The 20,488-nt window shown below is 42.0% G+C and overlaps 2 protein-coding genes and 1 long non-coding RNA gene across 3 annotated transcripts; 2 read left to right on the top strand and 1 right to left on the bottom strand.

Annotated features, from left to right (window-relative positions):
• Positions 1–2,484: 2,484 nt before the first annotated feature.
• On the top strand, positions 2,485–7,579 carry LOC133005081 (intermediate filament protein ON3-like). The gene is made up of 9 exons (XM_061074666.1): positions 2,485–2,997; positions 4,878–5,086; positions 5,203–5,263; positions 5,376–5,471; positions 5,641–5,805; positions 5,918–6,043; positions 6,212–6,432; positions 6,557–6,615; positions 6,771–7,579. Exons 1-9 carry the CDS (start codon positions 2,485–2,487, stop codon positions 7,019–7,021), a joined length of 1,701 nt encoding a protein of 566 aa, XP_060930649.1. The 3' UTR covers positions 7,022–7,579.
• Positions 7,580–10,357: 2,778 nt separating this feature from the next.
• On the bottom strand, positions 10,358–11,164 carry LOC133005756 (uncharacterized). Its single transcript, XR_009678389.1, has 2 exons — positions 11,000–11,164; positions 10,358–10,833 (listed from the first exon to the last, which is right to left on the bottom strand). It is a non-coding gene; the product is annotated as an uncharacterized LOC133005756 (long non-coding RNA).
• A 3,451-nt stretch (positions 11,165–14,615) lies between these two features.
• LOC133005080 (intermediate filament protein ON3-like) lies at positions 14,616–19,715 on the top strand. The gene is made up of 9 exons (XM_061074665.1): positions 14,616–15,128; positions 17,014–17,222; positions 17,339–17,399; positions 17,512–17,607; positions 17,777–17,941; positions 18,054–18,179; positions 18,348–18,568; positions 18,693–18,751; positions 18,907–19,715. Exons 1-9 carry the CDS (start codon positions 14,616–14,618, stop codon positions 19,155–19,157), a joined length of 1,701 nt encoding a protein of 566 aa, XP_060930648.1. The 3' UTR covers positions 19,158–19,715.
• Positions 19,716–20,488: the final 773 nt, after the last annotated feature.

Raw genomic sequence — 20,488 nt, 5'->3', positions numbered from 1 at the left:
CTGAACAGGCTGGTTAAGGAAGCCTCTGAATGCACAGCACTCACACTGTGAAGACTTCATGTCAGAGAAGTCATCAAAGCCAAAGCTTAAACGTGCGTCTAAATGTCTAAAACTCTACACATTGGATGGTTTGGTGCCGGCCCTAGCAATGTTGGAGCCCTGGGCGAGATGTCAGATCAGTGCCCCCCCCCAGATCGTCCAACATACACAAGCAAAACTGCAAGATGGTCTTCATAGGTGACTGACCTACACAAGCCTATAGACGCCAAACCCCCACAAGAGATTGTGTGCTTGGTGTGTCTGTCTGTTTAGACACAATTGAACAGGTGTGGAATAAGTCAATTCAATCTCCAGGAGAACAGCGGGGAAATGCAGTATGGGTTGTATATATAATCATTTATATCATATATCACTTACATTTTCATGGCACATCACACGATTCAGCCTCCGGTGTGTCCCCGAAGTTAGTGGATGATGGTTTGACATTACTGAATTGGTCAACATTGCATGTATCACATCTTGATAAATTAGCCTCTTGTGGCGCCCTCTCTGCATTTTGTGCGCTAGGCAACCGCCTACGTCGCTAGGAGTCGCCCCTGGTTGTTTGGAAGCTACAATAATTATTTGTGACTTAGTACGTCATTATTATAAGATACTAAGTCCTAATTATGAGATATAGGATTTGTGTGTTCTTCATCACAGTGGTGGAAATGGGCTTCCATGGTATTGCACTGGGTTCACAAGAGAAAGCTGAATAGTAAAAATAATCAATTTATATATGACTTATAGTCCTAAGAATGATCAAGCTCCAAAACCTTCCATTAAATGTTTGAGAAGTGAAGTGTTTCAGGTTTCAGTCCACAAAACACTTTTGGAGTTTCAGGGGTAAACAGTGTAGCTGATTAGTGACCTATCTTCAGATGTAATAAAACAGAAGAAAAAACAAAACCCTTCGTTTTTTTTATTGCATTGTATTGGATTCTGCTCTAACCCCCCCCAAGTGAATTTCCATTTTTGTATGAACTATCCCTTGAAGTGAGAGGTGGAGCAGCCAGGTGCAGAGCCAGGAAGTGAGGTATTGCTTTCTCACTCTGACTTTTGCTTTTACTCATGCACCTCCTCTGGTGAAAATACTGCGCTACTGCGTAGAACAGGAAATCTGCTTTAACTCCTGATGTGCACTTGACTGCAACCTGATAGTAAAGGAACAGAAATCCAAGGTTTTAAACTTTTGCTTAAAATTTACCTGAAGCCCACAAGTTGCAGGCCTGAACAAATAAACAACAGGCTGGTGGAATTATACAATTAACTCTGGAATTTAAGAATCTGAGTGTAGAACTTTATCTACTAATATTTTATTTTCCTTACCCTTTTTCCTTGTCACTTCAAACCCTCCTGCGAAACCAGTTTTCTCTTGAAAGTTATCAGCTCATCTACTACTGTAATGTTACTTCTAAATCATAAACTGCTTTTGTTGAAGGTGCAACTGTATTAGAAATTAAAAGGCAAAACCCCACCCACTAACAAAAGCAATACCACAACGAGTGACCCCCGGTGGCAAATAAAGGCCCCATTTTGTTTCTGGACAAATGGAAATATTTTACCACTTTTTATACATTGTGATTTTTGACTTTTTCACAAATTTCATTCATTCATTTATATATTTTAATGAGAATAATTCAAAGGAGTTAAAAATAATCATAAAGAATAATTGAATCTCACCTAATATAATGTCTTAGAAATGACAAGTGTCAGTGGCAAGCAAAAAAACAAATGTTTATCCAGAAGGATCCCAGAGACAGCACTTTTAAAATAAACTCAGTTGGAATTCATATGAGGCAACATTTTTCCAAATTTTATCGTGATGTAGTTATTTATTTAGAAGCATCATGCAAATCCTGTTGTCTTTTTGACATGTATCTACATTAAACATATCCAGCAGAAACTGGCCAGAATGTGTTCTGCAAATCTTGTGAAATGTTACCAATTTCAACTGTAAATGTATTTATATTGCATACATTTTGCAAAACGATAAAAGGCAATCGAAAGGTGACTATATTACCACACCCAACTCCCTAACTCCTCCAGCCACACACTGCTATCAAGAAGAGCCCCCAGATAATGAAGTAAAGAGTTATTTTTTTTAATCTCAAAATGTCTTCCCTCCCCTCTTACCCTGGGTGATGCCATTCCTCTCCTACCTTTTGGGTGTGTCGAGCCCGGCTCACTTTACAGGGGTGGAACTCTTACTTGTCCAACAGGCTCAGCTGCTCCATGCCAAATCTACGTGCAAGTGCACCTTCCAGGATGCAGTTAATTGGTGGAGGGATGAGGAGGAGGTGGAGCTTACTGGGACCTCCTCCACAGTAAGAGGCAGATAAATATCCATGGCACACTGAGAGAAGATACTTAGAGGGACTTGACTCACCTCTTAGTGCACTCCACTGCTCTGCCAAATCTCGCTCTCTTTCTGTCTGCTCAGCCATGCCGTTCACCACGAAAACCAGTAGGACCAGCTACGGTACCGTCCGTTCTAGTGGAGGAGGAGTAGGAGGAGGAGGAAGAACTTTTTCCTCACAATCTTATGGCGGGGGGTCAGGGGCCCGGAAAAGCTTTTCTTCCAGCTCAATGATGATGAAGTCAGGCATGGGAGGTGGCGGCTATGGAGGCGGTGGTGGTGGTAGTTTTGTTGGTGGTGGTAGTTTTGGTGGTGGTTATGGAGCTGGAGGTGGTGGTGGTGGATTTGGTGGTGGTGGTGGAGGTGGAGGTGGTGGTGGTGGATTTGGTGGTGGTCTTTTCTCTTCTGGAGGTGCCTATGGTGGCTTTGGCGGCGGTGGTGGTGGGTGTATAGTCCCCACGATCGCAAATGTCCAATGCAACCAGAGCCTGCTGGCTCCCCTGAACCTTGAGATTGACCCCAACATCTCGTCTGTCCGTACCGAAGAGAAAAATCAGATCAAGGGTCTAAACAACCGCTTCGCCAGCTTCATTGACAAGGTAAGTGTCCCTTTGGTCACTAAAACAGCTTATGTCTTAATGTCCCACACCATTTCAAAATCTTAAATGTTGTTTTCAGAGTGTTTTTAACTCTTGTTGAACAATAGATGTTGATATGATTGAACTGGGGGAAATGAAATATTAGTAAGCGATGGATGCACTACACACAGAGTTAATTGGTTTGTGCAAGTTTGAATAGCTGCAACATGCTGTCCCTTAACAGCCACCTGGGCTCATTAAATATTACACAGCAACTGATCCCAACGTGGATAATAGCCACACTGTGGTCCTAGTTAGAGCTAGCTCTGAAAACCAAACCTCCTAATCATAATATTATTATCTTGAATTCGATTTTGTCAGCTATACTGTGCATTGTCTCACTTATCTACTGAAATTGAAAGCAGACCACTGTTCCTTTAATTTATTTTTGACCATAATCCATCACTTGCTAGCTGCCGCTGTGTGGAGGGAGAGTCAGGACACATTAGAGTTAGAGTATCAAGTGACTGGTCCCTCTCAGTTTGAGGGGAGAAAGGGATCGGGTTCTCAACCCCATTTCCATGGCAGCAAGGCTTGACAAGCTTTCAACAGTGATGCAGGAAGTGGACTTCAAATATTTGCAATGCATCGCAAAATGCTTACAATTCAAACGATATTTTCATTGCATGCATTATTTATCATACATGAAAATAATCGTAATCTCACCCCTCTGGTAATTGAAAGTCTTGTTAATAAGATGAGGGACATTTTCTCTCTGTTACAAATGAAGAACAAGTTAACCACACCCTACACAAGAAAATGCGTGTTGTGTGTGTGTATCTACCACACCTCATCTGTCCTCACACAAGGGATCTGGTCTTCCATCTGTATGAAATGATTCACAACTAAATATTAAGATCATTACAGGTCGTAGTAGTGGTCACAATGGGGGAGAAAATATCAAAGTTTGTATTAACATTTCAATTAAATATTTTTAGGAAATGCGATTACATGATTGTGAGTTCAGGCGAGAATAATTAGTTTGCTGAGGGATGAGGCAGGCGAGTTCACTCAGAGAAAGTATTCTTCCCGGAGGCGAGGGTGTGGTAATGCCAGAGCTTTAAGGGTTGGGGCAAGGCTGAGGTGTGGCAAGGCGCACCTCATCTGGCCATTTACATGCACACACGATCACACACACACACACACACACACACACACACACACACACACACACACACACACACACACACACACACACACACACACACAACTGTAACTCTGATGACAGAGCAATGCAGCCTGCATACATCTTCTCTATGTTAATGCAAGGAAGACATAAGAAGCAGATTCTTTCAGTTCTCCAGTGACGACAGAACCAAAAGTCTCTGGCCTGAAAGACATTGGTTATTACAAGAGCCTTTAGAGTGGTAAAGTCACACATAGGTGTTGCTCGATGGATCATGTGAGTAAAGTTAAAGAAGGATGACAAACGTCTCTGTTCTCCTGGAGAGAAGTAAGCCAAATCATGAATAAAAGGGAAAGCTAATATAATCCATCCTGCGGCCGTCTGCATCTGCACGAAGAGGGGGTTGGGATTTACAGAAACTTTTATGAGTGGAACACGGACAAGAGAGGGAAATGAGAGAAGAAGAATGGAAGTAGAGACAACAGCTGTGTCTAAAAACAGTGGTTAGCTAAAAGGAGGATGCTACGGTTTCATGCACTGATGCTGCCTCCTCCTGTCCCCCTGCACTCATGCTACATAGCAGGTGCCCATGGCTATTTGCCTTTCCTATTCGATTTTTTGGTATTTGCAGTTATGATAAAATTGTCATATTCAAAGCCATTTCTTTATCAAGCTGTTGGTGGATCTTAACTTCTGAAATTTTTTTACTTTTCAGGTGCGATTCCTGGAGCAGCAGAACAAAATGCTGGAGACCAAGTGGAGCCTGCTGCAGGAGCAGACCACCTCCCGCTCCAACATCGACGCCATGTTCGAGGCCTACATCGCCAACCTGCGCAGACAGCTGGATGGACTCGGTAACGAGAAGGTCAAGCTGGACGGAGAGCTGAGAAACATGCAGGGATTGGTAGAGGACTTCAAGAACAAGTGAGTTTACACCAGGGAAGGAATCCAAGTGTGTGTTGTCTTTGAACAGACCTGCAAGACTTGATGTCTACATACATTTTCCGTTAGCTCATTCTTCCTCCATTTGTTTGCATCAGATATGAAGATGAAATCAACAAGCGTGCTGGTGTGGAAAATGAGTTTGTGCTCCTCAAGAAGGTGAGAGAAATCCTGCAATCATTAAGCCAGACATTCCAGATTCAAGAGTGGATCATTGCTTTTCCTCCAAGCCATCACCAATGCAGAACACTTCCTTCTTCTCCACTTACAGGATGTAGATGGTGCCTACATGAACAAAGTTGAGCTCGAGGCCAAGGTTGATGCCCTTCAGGATGAGATCAACTTCCTCAGAAGTGTCTACGAGGCGGTAAGCTAAATAAACCACACCTCAGTCCTGTTAGGTCTGTTGTTTCATGAATGCAACCAGTGGAGACAGATAAACAATAAAAACACAAACAAGAGTAACAGATTTCGGTCGTCCCCTCTACTCATACTTTCAATATAATTTGAATAAATTACTGTTGTCTCTTCTTCAGGAACTAAATGAACTCCAGGGACAGATCAAGGACACTTCAGTCATTGTGGAGATGGACAACAGCCGAATCCTTGACATGGATGCTATTGTGGCTGAAGTCAGGGCACAGTATGAGGACATCGCTGCCCGCAACCGTGCTGATGCAGAAAGCTGGTATCAGCAGAAGGTAGGAAGATAGAGACAGCAATCATACCAACAACTCCAATATGAAACACACTTACCTGCAAAAATGTCTGTGGAGCCTGTAATAATAGTTATTTTTCATCGTGTTCCTTCAGTTCCAGGAGATGCAGACCAATGCCGGCTCGGCCGGAGAAGACCTCCGCAACACGAAGAGTGAGATTGCTGAGCTCAACCGTATGATTTCACGCCTCCAGAATGAGATTGAGTCAGTCAAGGGACAGGTAAGCTCACAGTTACACATGGTCTAGCTTGAGCTCAGTTGACTTATAGACTTATCATCTATGCACAAAATATTCAAAATGATGCAGGCGTCCAGAACTTTGTTAAAAACCAGATGAACATTTAGAAATATCAAACCTGAAGCGTCTGCCAACTTTCCAACTTCTCAGCGTGCCAACCTGGAGGCCCAGATCGCTGAGGCTGAGGAGCGAGGTGAGCTTGCTGTCAAGGACGCCAAGCTCCGTATCAAGGACCTAGAAGAAGCCCTGCAGAGAGCCAAACAGGACATGGCCCGCCAGGTCCGTGAATACCAGGAGCTCATGAATGTCAAGCTGGCTCTAGATATTGAGATTGCGACCTACAGGAAGCTACTGGAAGGAGAGGAGATCAGGTAAATGCCACTTTGAGCTCACAAAACATTTCATCTTCGAAATTAGCTGTGAGAGTGCATGGAATCTCATTGTGAGAGCAGCAACGGCAACAGCTCAGATTGCTCATTGATGTTCTCTCTGCAGAATTGCCGCCGGTCCTGCAGTTGCAACCATCCATATGCAGACCTCATCAAGCAGCTATGGTTAGTATTGACCTAAGTCTTTACAACTCAGATCATTTCTACACAAGTTCTATGGTAGGCCTATTCATGGTAAATCTAACAACTGGGGATGGGTAGGCGATTAGTTATCAATTGACTTGATATGTGTACTTAAGTAATCTCATTCTCATCACCAGGTGGCGGCGGCGGTGGTGGCGGTGGCTTTGGAGGTGGCAGCGGCGGCGGCAGCGGCTATGGAATGAGCGGCGGCGGTGGCTATGGAATAAGCGGCGGCGGCGGCAGCAGCTTTGGAATGAGCAGTGGCGGCAGCAGCAGCTTTGGAATGAGCGGCGGCGGTGGCTATGGAGGCGGCAGCAGCATGAGCATGGGAGGAGGAGGCACAATGACATCAAAATCCTCCTCCACCTCATACAGCCGCCGTCAATGAAAACGGCAGTTGTCTTCCTCTCCTATCTTCGTCTTCCCTCATTTTGTTTTCTTCCCCATGCCCCAATCATAAAATCTTTCTATAAATCTCACCACCACTCTCCCTGCACACACAGACAAGTCTCAGAAAAATTACATTCAAGTACAGAGATTGTTTGTAAAGGCAGCAGATATGTGAGTCAGTCTTCTTCTTTGATCAGTCAGCCACGCTGTCTTTTGGTTGCTGGATATGCTGTTATGTAGACAGGAGGATACTTGTAGTATCATGGCAGAGAATCCTTACAAGGCAACAATCATTGCACATGAAAAGAAAACAGCAGTTCTAAGATTTGCACAGAAGGAGAAGTGGGTCCTGTAACTTTCCTTCTTCTAATGTCTCATCTGCTGTCACACATACGTCATCTTGTGCATTTTGACATCATCAAAAGCAGCCACATATAACACTTTTTCGGGATCCTCTTTTTCATCTCCTGTCAGAGAGAAAATGAGCTCTCTGCTTCAGCATCTTAACGGTGTTTATGACTTAACTTCTGTTTTTCACCCTGAATAAAAAAATGGCTAAGGCTGACTGGAACAACCAGGTTTATTGTAAATTTGTACCACCAAAACATCTAGAATAAATCTGTATTGATATTTGGCAGATTATTTTTGTTCTTATTGAATACTGTTAGTTCTTTCTAACTAGAATTCTGTATTTGCACCAACATGGTTAAATTATCCTTACCAGCTTGATGATCCATGTGAAATATTACTCTTGAGTAGCATTGGTAAGAGTACAGTTATAGTCTTCTGTTATAAATTAGAATTTACTAAAGAAATTCACAATATTCTAATTTAGCTATATGGAATGTCTACTTGAACAGCACATTATGCTTTAATCAGAATCAGGTTTTATTGCCAAGCAGGTTCATACATATAAGAAATTTGCTGTGGTGTATTTGTATAAAGTATAAATATTGAAAATAGTATAATGATTTTTAAATAGCATTAAGTGTGTAGAAGAAGAGTGTAGATGGAATCAAGACAGAGTTGCTAACGCTGGGGTCAGATTACATGATGTCAGCCCGAGTGTAGCCCCAATGCCTCACAAAATACTATACAAAAGAGAGTACAATTTTTCTTTAATCTTCAATTGCGGGTCTGTCTCCTCTTTGGTTTTGACCAGAAGAGAGGAAGCCATGTTCAAAAAATTGTCAGAAAGTCAGAAAATAACATGCATCATTAAAAATGCATTTTCCGAGATATCACTGCGTCCTATAGGTCTATAGACTCAAACAAAAGCGCTCTTCCCCATCTGCATGCCGAAGAGTCCTTGGCAAGATACTGATCCCCTAAATGGCCCGTCATAAATGATGAGTGTACTAATTGTAAGTTGCTTTGGACAAAAGCGTCAGCCAAATGACATGTATGTATGTATGTATGTTCAAATTAAGACATGGCAATGCGAAAGAGGAATTAAGTTGTCGGTGTTTCAAGGTGAAACGGAGAAATTAGGTCTTTAAGCTTTCCCAAACACGAGAAAGCCTGCATCATACTCACAGATTTCAGATAAAGTGTTAGTTGACATTATTGTACCTGGAAGTCTTTCGTTAGTGCTTCCTTGTGACGTCACGCAGACGACAGCAAAGGTGGCAAACGGCGATTGGTCAAAAAATAACATACGGTTCTTCTTGCTGTCGTGTGTCGTGCCATGACGGCAAGAATTTATGACTCTATAGTCACATAAACTGACACAATAGACAAAGAGAATGTGGTCTGACCCCAGCATTACAGATAGCTCTCATCTAGTTCTCATCTAGCTCTCATGATATTTCACGTATATCATCACAGCAAGCCTTGGAAAACACGATCAATAATTACAACTCCCAATATTATTACTGATCCTACATTGTACACAGATGGTAATAATATTACATCTGGCAACATTACCCCTGTGTGTGTGTGTGTTTGTGTGTGTGTGTGTGTGTGTGTGTGTCACAGTGAAGTCAGAAAATAAAATGCATCATTAAAAATGCATTTTCCGAGATATCACTGCGTCCTGTAGGTCTATAGACTCGAACAAAAGCTGTTATAGATTATTTTTTTTAATATAATTATAATTAAGTATTATGACAATATGCTAAGAATAACATTAATTACAAAATTAAATACAGCTTATTAAGACTTACCAGTCATTTGTCATAGTGATATCGTGAGGAATCACGATACATTTAATTCAATATCAAAATTATATTCTTGCCTGTTTGGGCAAATATACCCTCCACACATGGTACATGTCCCCCGTCTATTCTTTTCATTGTTTTATTGTATTTCGTACCCTCTATAAATACACATTTGTAAGATTTTTTAGCATCTCAGACACCACACAAACATAAAACACTCACGGTGGATCAAATATATACAATAAGGTGGGCACATTTAGCAAAGAGGAATCATTCATGTTCTCATTAAGATGTTACAACCGTCAAAGGAAGATATGTTTTTCAGCTTTAAAGATATAATACTTGCATTTCAATAGTCATCAGTCTGAACATTTGAAGAGGGATGACTTGACACGCCTTAGGTAAAACTAGATCGGCTCCTGGCGGCTGCCATTGGTACCGGTCATTGTAAATGGATCCTATCACATTGATGTAGAAGCTTAAATTTTAACTAAGGGTTCAATCATGAATCATAGAGAGACACACACCTATTTCTATACTATGAGCACAATAATAATAATAATCGCAGATTTGAGAGAGAGAGGAGAGAAAAGGAGGCGGGTTTTCATCTTTTCATTCATACCTTATATTCTACCACCTTGTATTTTACAACTTTTGTTTATGTGTTTATTACCTCACACATCCCCTGTGTTTCAGGAGTCTGATTTCCACCTGTAGCCCGCAGTCCTCCACTCAGAGGAGAAATTCAGTCTGTTTTAATGTTGAAAACATGTTTGCAAAATGCACCTTTCTCATCTCTAAGACTCCACAGTGAAATCTTTACAAAAATCTGGATAAAATATCATATCCAATTTGAACTAGTGGGATTTGAAGAAAGCGACTCTTACTGAGAAGTAAAAGCTTTTTCTTTCATTCAGGGACTCGGACAGTAAATCCACACAGGAGGCATCTGCCTTTTTACTGGACCATCTCACACAAGTGTGATTGAATAAACTCAGTACAGGTGTCTGCTGCACAAAAAGTCTATATAATTTTCTTTCAAAATTAGTTGAAAAAAAACTCGAATTGGAAAAGAACGCTTATAGATTTTTTTTTATGAGAACTTTAAGTTTTTTCATTTTACAACAGGGGGTTTAAAGAGTTGAGACTTATCTCCTTTTAAATGTATATTATGAATCTATGTATTTTACTTTATTTGACCATTAATATTTCATGTACAGTATCATGTAAATCCTTTCTGCTGTACATTCAACAACAATGCCCTGACACATACAGCACTTACAAACATGTGAGCTGGACGACTGACAATACAGACATCAAAATGAACATGATGAGGGTGAAGTGAAATTAATGCAAAACACCTCATAAAAATAATTTTATGTCAAAGTTTACATGCTTTTGGTCAAACAGATCCATTAATTCATCAAGCTAGTATTGCTACCATCAACTTTATCAACTGCACATACATGTCAGATGCACAAAACAGGACAGGATATATTTAATATTCTTTTTTTTGTGTTTGTTTCACTGAATCGTTGACCTTTACCTCACGTGTGGATATTAAACCAAACACTACTCATCACAGCATCCTACATAGCTGTTTTACTGGGGTTGTCAGGGTCGAAGGTCATGATCTCCATGTGGATAAGACCTGATTGGATGAAAAATGAAAGCATAGACTTATTTTCACCCCTAGTATTAGTATAGCATTCTTTTTTTAATATCGTAAACTCTTCAGATGAGAATAAGATTTCAGGCAAAACTCAGGAGGCCACAGCGCCTGTCAACTCCAGCGTCTTGTGCACAGCCGTACTCACTCTTCCATTCGCCAACAGCCAGCTCCAGGCTCTCGAAGGAGTCGTCATAAGGCTCAGAGTCCGTCTCACTCTCTGGGTCATGGTATTCAGCCAGGAAGGGGTGGGGTAGACCCTGCTTCTCTGTCAGCCTCGTCTCTGGATCCAGCAGCAGCATCCCCTCCAGCAGGTCGACAGCTAGAAGCAGCAGGACCCAAAACAGAACATTTCAATCATCACACAACTGATCAACCACTATTTGGTCACAAAGGATGAAGTTGAATTTTGAATTAAAATTTCTCCCCTCCCGGATTAATTGCATCTCCTCATCTCTTATTTGTTACAAATACACAGCAGTGAGCAATGAACTGATCCTTACAAGCTCGTCAACTCGAGCTGCGCAGCTCTAATTATGTGACATACCTCACTTTATACATTCCTCTATCATACACACCCTCCCAGATGGCGGTCTATTGAAGCTGCAAAGATTTCCCATCTCTCCCTTTGCTTGTCAGAGCTATTGCTGCCCTGTGTCAGTATTACTTCCTGTTAAATTCAGTCCCTTCACCAACCCGTAGGCTCCAACAGACTGGTTAAAGAGATCTGCTCATCATTCCCTGTTATATTAATGTGATTGCTTCTGGGGGAGTGATGAAGTCAGAACCTGGGACATTAAACTCAAACTCACAGGTGACTTGTCTGACTGAATTGATATAGGTGACGATGCTACAGCAAAGTCATGATGAAGAAATTTGGGTTCAAAATAAGCTTTTCTTTCCAATTTAAGTACAATGTATTTCATTTCACGTCAATAAGAAGAAGTGGTTCAGTGCACCATTTTCCTCCATGGACGGAAACACATCCTTGAAGTTTTTCTTCTTTTGTGGAGGGAGACCTTGCACATATGACTGCGCCTGTAAAATAGGTAATAATGGTTACATTTTCTAACAAAGAAAAGAGCATGAAATATCAAAATATTGGTTTGTTATTTTCCACTCATATTTGGAAATGTGCTGCATTCATCAGTTGGCTTAAATGTTGGGATTCATGAGGCATGTGGACACAACAGAACTCACGTCTTTACTCTGCATCTTCTGAACCAGGGAGGAGTCTGGTGTTCCTGTCAGGCGGAGGATCTTTTTCAGCTGATCGATACCTGAACAGGCTGGTTAAGGAAGCCTCTGAATGCACAGCACTCACACTGTGAAGACTTCATGTCAGAGAAGTCATCAAAGCCAAAGCTTAAACGTGCGTCTAAATGTCTAAAACTCTACACATTGGATGGTTTGGTGCCGGCCCTAGCAATGTTGGAGCCCTGGGCGAGATGTCAGATCAGTGCCCCCCCCCAGATCGTCCAACATACACAAGCAAAACTGCAAGATGGTCTTCATAGGTGACTGACCTACACAAGCCTATAGACGCCAAACCCCCACAAGAGATTGTGTGCTTGGTGTGTCTGTCTGTTTAGACACAATTGAACAGGTGTGGAATAAGTCAATTCAATCTCCAGGAGAACAGCGGGGAAATGCAGTATGGGTTGTATATATAATCATTTATATCATATATCACTTACATTTTCATGGCACATCACACGATTCAGCCTCCGGTGTGTCCCCGAAGTTAGTGGATGATGGTTTGACATTACTGAATTGGTCAACATTGCATGTATCACATCTTGATAAATTAGCCTCTTGTGGCGCCCTCTCTGCATTTTGTGCGCTAGGCAACCGCCTACGTCGCTAGGAGTCGCCCCTGGTTGTTTGGAAGCTACAATAATTATTTGTGACTTAGTACGTCATTATTATAAGATACTAAGTCCTAATTATGAGATATAGGATTTGTGTGTTCTTCATCACAGTGGTGGAAATGGGCTTCCATGGTATTGCACTGGGTTCACAAGAGAAAGCTGAATAGTAAAAATAATCAATTTATATATGACTTATAGTCCTAAGAATGATCAAGCTCCAAAACCTTCCATTAAATGTTTGAGAAGTGAAGTGTTTCAGGTTTCAGTCCACAAAACACTTTTGGAGTTTCAGGGGTAAACAGTGTAGCTGATTAGTGACCTATCTTCAGATGTAATAAAACAGAAGAAAAAACAAAACCCTTCGTTTTTTTTATTGCATTGTATTGGATTCTGCTCTAACCCCCCCCAAGTGAATTTCCATTTTTGTATGAACTATCCCTTGAAGTGAGAGGTGGAGCAGCCAGGTGCAGAGCCAGGAAGTGAGGTATTGCTTTCTCACTCTGACTTTTGCTTTTACTCATGCACCTCCTCTGGTGAAAATACTGCGCTACTGCGTAGAACAGGAAATCTGCTTTAACTCCTGATGTGCACTTGACTGCAACCTGATAGTAAAGGAACAGAAATCCAAGGTTTTAAACTTTTGCTTAAAATTTACCTGAAGCCCACAAGTTGCAGGCCTGAACAAATAAACAACAGGCTGGTGGAATTATACAATTAACTCTGGAATTTAAGAATCTGAGTGTAGAACTTTATCTACTAATATTTTATTTTCCTTACCCTTTTTCCTTGTCACTTCAAACCCTCCTGCGAAACCAGTTTTCTCTTGAAAGTTATCAGCTCATCTACTACTGTAATGTTACTTCTAAATCATAAACTGCTTTTGTTGAAGGTGCAACTGTATTAGAAATTAAAAGGCAAAACCCCACCCACTAACAAAAGCAATACCACAACGAGTGACCCCCGGTGGCAAATAAAGGCCCCATTTTGTTTCTGGACAAATGGAAATATTTTACCACTTTTTATACATTGTGATTTTTGACTTTTTCACAAATTTCATTCATTCATTTATATATTTTAATGAGAATAATTCAAAGGAGTTAAAAATAATCATAAAGAATAATTGAATCTCACCTAATATAATGTCTTAGAAATGACAAGTGTCAGTGGCAAGCAAAAAAACAAATGTTTATCCAGAAGGATCCCAGAGACAGCACTTTTAAAATAAACTCAGTTGGAATTCATATGAGGCAACATTTTTCCAAATTTTATCGTGATGTAGTTATTTATTTAGAAGCATCATGCAAATCCTGTTGTCTTTTTGACATGTATCTACATTAAACATATCCAGCAGAAACTGGCCAGAATGTGTTCTGCAAATCTTGTGAAATGTTACCAATTTCAACTGTAAATGTATTTATATTGCATACATTTTGCAAAACGATAAAAGGCAATCGAAAGGTGACTATATTACCACACCCAACTCCCTAACTCCTCCAGCCACACACTGCTATCAAGAAGAGCCCCCAGATAATGAAGTAAAGAGTTATTTTTTTTAATCTCAAAATGTCTTCCCTCCCCTCTTACCCTGGGTGATGCCATTCCTCTCCTACCTTTTGGGTGTGTCGAGCCCGGCTCACTTTACAGGGGTGGAACTCTTACTTGTCCAACAGGCTCAGCTGCTCCATGCCAAATCTACGTGCAAGTGCACCTTCCAGGATGCAGTTAATTGGTGGAGGGATGAGGAGGAGGTGGAGCTTACTGGGACCTCCTCCACAGTAAGAGGCAGATAAATATCCATGGCACACTGAGAGAAGATACTTAGAGGGACTTGACTCACCTCTTAGTGCACTCCACTGCTCTGCCAAATCTCGCTCTCTTTCTGTCTGCTCAGCCATGCCGTTCACCACGAAAACCAGTAGGACCAGCTACGGTACCGTCCGTTCTAGTGGAGGAGGAGTAGGAGGAGGAGGAAGAACTTTTTCCTCACAATCTTATGGCGGGGGGTCAGGGGCCCGGAAAAGCTTTTCTTCCAGCTCAATGATGATGAAGTCAGGCATGGGAGGTGGCGGCTATGGAGGCGGTGGTGGTGGTAGTTTTGTTGGTGGTGGTAGTTTTGGTGGTGGTTATGGAGCTGGAGGTGGTGGTGGTGGATTTGGTGGTGGTGGTGGAGGTGGAGGTGGTGGTGGTGGATTTGGTGGTGGTCTTTTCTCTTCTGGAGGTGCCTATGGTGGCTTTGGCGGCGGTGGTGGTGGGTGTATAGTCCCCACGATCGCAAATGTCCAATGCAACCAGAGCCTGCTGGCTCCCCTGAACCTTGAGATTGACCCCAACATCTCGTCTGTCCGTACCGAAGAGAAAAATCAGATCAAGGGTCTAAACAACCGCTTCGCCAGCTTCATTGACAAGGTAAGTGTCCCTTTGGTCACTAAAACAGCTTATGTCTTAATGTCCCACACCATTTCAAAATCTTAAATGTTGTTTTCAGAGTGTTTTTAACTCTTGTTGAACAATAGATGTTGATATGATTGAACTGGGGGAAATGAAATATTAGTAAGCGATGGATGCACTACACACAGAGTTAATTGGTTTGTGCAAGTTTGAATAGCTGCAACATGCTGTCCCTTAACAGCCACCTGGGCTCATTAAATATTACACAGCAACTGATCCCAACGTGGATAATAGCCACACTGTGGTCCTAGTTAGAGCTAGCTCTGAAAACCAAACCTCCTAATCATAATATTATTATCTTGAATTCGATTTTGTCAGCTATACTGTGCATTGTCTCACTTATCTACTGAAATTGAAAGCAGACCACTGTTCCTTTAATTTATTTTTGACCATAATCCATCACTTGCTAGCTGCCGCTGTGTGGAGGGAGAGTCAGGACACATTAGAGTTAGAGTATCAAGTGACTGGTCCCTCTCAGTTTGAGGGGAGAAAGGGATCGGGTTCTCAACCCCATTTCCATGGCAGCAAGGCTTGACAAGCTTTCAACAGTGATGCAGGAAGTGGACTTCAAATATTTGCAATGCATCGCAAAATGCTTACAATTCAAACGATATTTTCATTGCATGCATTATTTATCATACATGAAAATAATCGTAATCTCACCCCTCTGGTAATTGAAAGTCTTGTTAATAAGATGAGGGACATTTTCTCTCTGTTACAAATGAAGAACAAGTTAACCACACCCTACACAAGAAAATGCGTGTTGTGTGTGTGTATCTACCACACCTCATCTGTCCTCACACAAGGGATCTGGTCTTCCATCTGTATGAAATGATTCACAACTAAATATTAAGATCATTACAGGTCGTAGTAGTGGTCACAATGGGGGAGAAAATATCAAAGTTTGTATTAACATATCAATTAAATATTTTTAGGAAATGCGATTACATGATTGTGAGTTCAGGCGAGAATAATTAGTTTGCTGAGGGATGAGGCAGGCGAGTTCACTCAGAGAAAGTATTCTTCCCGGAGGCGAGGGTGTGGTAATGCCAGAGCTTTAAGGGTTGGGGCAAGGCTGAGGTGTGGCAAGGCGCACCTCATCTGGCCATTTACATGCACACACGATCACACACACACACACACACACACACACACACACACACACACACACACACACACACACACACACACACACACACACACACACACAACTGTAACTCTGATGACAGAGCAATGCAGCCTGCATACATCTTCTCTATGTTAATGCAAGGAAGACATAAGAAGCAGATTCTTTCAGTTCTCCAGTGACGACAGAACCAAAAGTCTCTGGCCTGAAAGACATTGGTTATTACAAGAGCCTTTAGAGTGGTAAAGTCACACATAGGTGTTGCTCGATGGATCATGTGAGTAAAGTTAAAGAAGGATGACAAACGTCTCTGTTCTCCTGGAGAGAAGTAAGCCAAATCATGAATAAAAGGGAAAGCTAATATAATCCATCCTGCGGCCGTCTGCATCTGCACGAAGAGGGGGTTGGGATTTACAGAAACTTTTATGAGTGGAACACGGACAAGAGAGGAAAATGAGAGAAGAAGAATGGAAGTAGAGACAACAGCTGTGTCTAAAAACAGTGGTTAGCTAAAAGGAGGATGCTACGGTTTCATGCACTGATGCTGCCTCCTCCTGTCCCCCTGCACTCATGCCACATAGCAGGTGCCCATGGCTATTTGCCTTTCCTATTCGATTTTTTGGTATTTGCAGTTATGATAAAATTGTCATATTCAAAGCCATTTCTTTATCAAGCTGTTGGTGGATCTTAACTTCTGAAATTATTTTTACTTTTCAGGTGCGATTCCTGGAGCAGCAGAACAAAATGCTGGAGACCAAGTGGAGCCTGCTGCAGGAGCAGACCACCTCCCGCTCCAACATCGACGCCATGTTCGAGGCCTACATCGCCAACCTGCGCAGACAGCTGGATGGACTCGGTAACGAGAAGGTCAAGCTGGACGGAGAGCTGAGAAACATGCAGGGATTGGTAGAGGACTTCAAGAACAAGTGAGTTTACACCAGGGAAGGAATCCAAGTGTGTGTTGTCTTTGAACAGACCTGCAAGACTTGATGTCTACATACATTTTCCGTTAGCTCATTCTTCCTCCATTTGTTTGCATCAGATATGAAGATGAAATCAACAAGCGTGCTGGTGTGGAAAATGAGTTTGTGCTCCTCAAGAAGGTGAGAGAAATCCTGCAATCATTAAGCCAGACATTCCAGATTCAAGAGTGGATCATTGCTTTTCCTCCAAGCCATCACCAATGCAGAACACTTCCTTCTTCTCCACTTACAGGATGTAGATGGTGCCTACATGAACAAAGTTGAGCTCGAGGCCAAGGTTGATGCCCTTCAGGATGAGATCAACTTCCTCAGAAGTGTCTACGAGGCGGTAAGCTAAATAAACCACACCTCAGTCCTGTTAGGTCTGTTGTTTCATGAATGCAACCAGTGGAGACAGATAAATAATAAAAACACAAACAAGAGTAACAGATTTCGGTCGTCCCCTCTACTCATTGTTTCAATATGATTTGAATAAATTACTGTTTTCTCTTCTTCAGGAACTAAATGAACTCCAGGGACAGATCAAGGACACTTCAGTCATTGTGGAGATGGACAACAGCCGAAGCCTTGACATGGATGCTATTGTGGCTGAAGTCAGGGCACAGTATGAGGACATCGCTGCCCGCAACCGTGCTGATGCAGAAAGCTGGTATCAGCAGAAGGTAGGAAGATAGAGACAGCAATCATACCAACAACTCCAATATGAAACATACTTACCTGCAAAAATGTCTGTGGAGCCTGTAATAATAGCTATTTTTCATCGTGTTCCTTCAGTTCCAGGAGATGCAGACCAATGCCGGCTCGGCCGGAGAAGACCTCCGCAACACGAAGAGTGAGATTGCTGAGCTCAACCGTATGATTTCACGCCTCCAGAATGAGATTGAGTCAGTCAAGGGACAGGTAAGCTCACAGTTACACATGGTCTAGCTTGAGCTCAGTTGACTTATAGACTTATCATCTATGCACAAAATATTCAAAATGATGCAGGCGTCCAGAACTTTGTTAAAAACCAGATGAACATTTAGAAATATCAAACCTGAAGCGTCTGCCAACTTTCCAACTTCTCAGCGTGCCAACCTGGAGGCCCAGATCGCTGAGGCTGAGGAGCGAGGTGAGCTTGCTGTCAAGGACGCCAAGCTCCGTATCAAGGACCTAGAAGAAGCCCTGCAGAGAGCCAAACAGGACATGGCCCGCCAGGTCCGTGAATACCAGGAGCTCATGAATGTCAAGCTGGCTCTAGATATTGAGATTGCGACCTACAGGAAGCTACTGGAAGGAGAGGAGATCAGGTAAATGCCACTTTGAGCTCACAAAACATTTCATCTTCGAAATTAGCTGTGAGAGTGCATGGAATCTCATTGTGAGAGCAGCAACGGCAACAGCTCAGATTGCTCATTGATGTTCTCTCTGCAGAATTGCCGCCGGTCCTGCAGTTGCAACCATCCATATGCAGACCTCATCAAGCAGCTATGGTTAGTATTGACCTAAGTCTTTACAACTCAGATCATTTCTACACAAGTTCTATGGTAGGCCTATTCATGGTAAATCTAACAACTGGGGATGGGTAGGCGATTAGTTATCAATTGACTTGATATGTGTACTTAAGTAATCTCATTCTCATCACCAGGTGGCGGCGGCGGTGGTGGCGGTGGCTTTGGAGGTGGCAGCGGCGGCGGCAGCGGCTATGGAATGAGCGGCGGCGGTGGCTATGGAATAAGCGGCGGCGGCGGCAGCAGCTTTGGAATGAGCAGTGGCGGCAGCAGCAGCTTTGGAATGAGCGGCGGCGGTGGCTATGGAGGCGGCAGCAGCATGAGCATGGGAGGAGGAGGCACAATGACATCAAAATCCTCCTCCACCTCATACAGCCGCCGTCAATGAAAACGGCAGTTGTCTTCCTCTCCTATCTTCGTCTTCCCTCATTTTGTTTTCTTCCCCATGCCCCAATCATAAAATCTTTCTATAAATCTCACCACCACTCTCCCTGCACACACAGACAAGTCTCAGAAAAATTACATTCAAGTACAGAGATTGTTTGTAAAGGCAGCAGATATGTGAGTCAGTCTTCTTCTTTGATCAGTCAGCCACGCTGTCTTTTGGTTGCTGGATATGCTGTTATGTAGACAGGAGGATACTTGTAGTATCATGGCAGAGAATCCTTACAAGGCAACAATCATTGCACATGAAAAGAAAACAGCAGTTCTAAGATTTGCACAGAAGGAGAAGTGGGTCCTGTAACTTTCCTTCTTCTAATGTCTCATCTGCTGTCACACATACGTCATCTTGTGCATTTTGACATCATCAAAAGCAGCCACATATAACACTTTTTCGGGATCCTCTTTTTCATCTCCTGTCAGAGAGAAAATGAGCTCTCTGCTTCAGCATCTTAACGGTGTTTATGACTTAACTTCTGTTTTTCACCCTGAATAAAAAAATGGCTAAGGCTGACTGGAACAACCAGGTTTATTGTAAATTTGTACCACCAAAACATCTAGAATAAATCTGTATTGATATTTGGCAGATTATTTTTGTTCTTATTGAATACTGTTAGTTCTTTCTAACTAGAATTCTGTATTTGCACCAACATGGTTAAATTATCCTTACCAGCTTGATGATCCATGTGAAATATTACTCTTGAGTAGCATTGGTAAGAGTACAGTTATAGTCTTCTGTTATAAATTAGAATTTACTAAAGAAATTCACAATATTCTAATTTAGCTATATGGAATGTCTACTTGAACAGCACATTATGCTTTAATCAGAATCAGGTTTTATTGCCAAGCAGGTTCATACATATAAGAAATTTGCTGTGGTGTATTTGTATAAAGTATAAATATTGAAAATAGTATAATGATTTTTAAATAGCATTAAGTGTGTAGAAGAAGAGTGTAGATGGAATCAAGACAGAGTTGCTAACGCTGGGGTCAGATTACATGATGTCAGCCCGAGTGTAGCCCCAATGCCTCACAAAATACTATACAAAAGAGAGTACAATTTTTCTTTAATCTTCAATTGCGGGTCTGTCTCCTCTTTGGTTTTGACCAGAAGAGAGGAAGCCATGTTCAAAAAATTGTCAGAAAGTCAGAAAATAACATGCATCATTAAAAATGCATTTTCCGAGATATCACTGCGTCCTATAGGTCTATAGACTCAAACAAAAGCGCTCTTCCCCATCTGCATGCCGAAGAGTCCTTGGCAAGATACTGATCCCC

This window comes from Limanda limanda, chromosome 7 (assembly GCF_963576545.1).
Source record: "Limanda limanda chromosome 7, fLimLim1.1, whole genome shotgun sequence".
Classification (NCBI taxonomy): Eukaryota; Metazoa; Chordata; class Actinopteri; order Pleuronectiformes; family Pleuronectidae; genus Limanda; species Limanda limanda.
Note: the sequence above shows the minus strand (reverse complement) of the source record. Positions and strands in the feature narration are given on the sequence as shown.

Coding starts and splice junctions, on each gene's coding strand:
- LOC133005081 (XM_061074666.1), top strand. CDS start 2,485: ATGCCGTTCACCACGAAAACCAGTAGGACCAGCTACGGTACCGTCCGT. Junction 5,264..5,375: donor AGTTTGTGCTCCTCAAGAAG/GTGAGAGAAATC, acceptor CTCCACTTACAG/GATGTAGATGGTGCCTACAT. Junction 5,472..5,640: donor TCAGAAGTGTCTACGAGGCG/GTAAGCTAAATA, acceptor TCTCTTCTTCAG/GAACTAAATGAACTCCAGGG.
- LOC133005080 (XM_061074665.1), top strand. CDS start 14,616: ATGCCGTTCACCACGAAAACCAGTAGGACCAGCTACGGTACCGTCCGT. Junction 17,400..17,511: donor AGTTTGTGCTCCTCAAGAAG/GTGAGAGAAATC, acceptor CTCCACTTACAG/GATGTAGATGGTGCCTACAT. Junction 17,608..17,776: donor TCAGAAGTGTCTACGAGGCG/GTAAGCTAAATA, acceptor TCTCTTCTTCAG/GAACTAAATGAACTCCAGGG.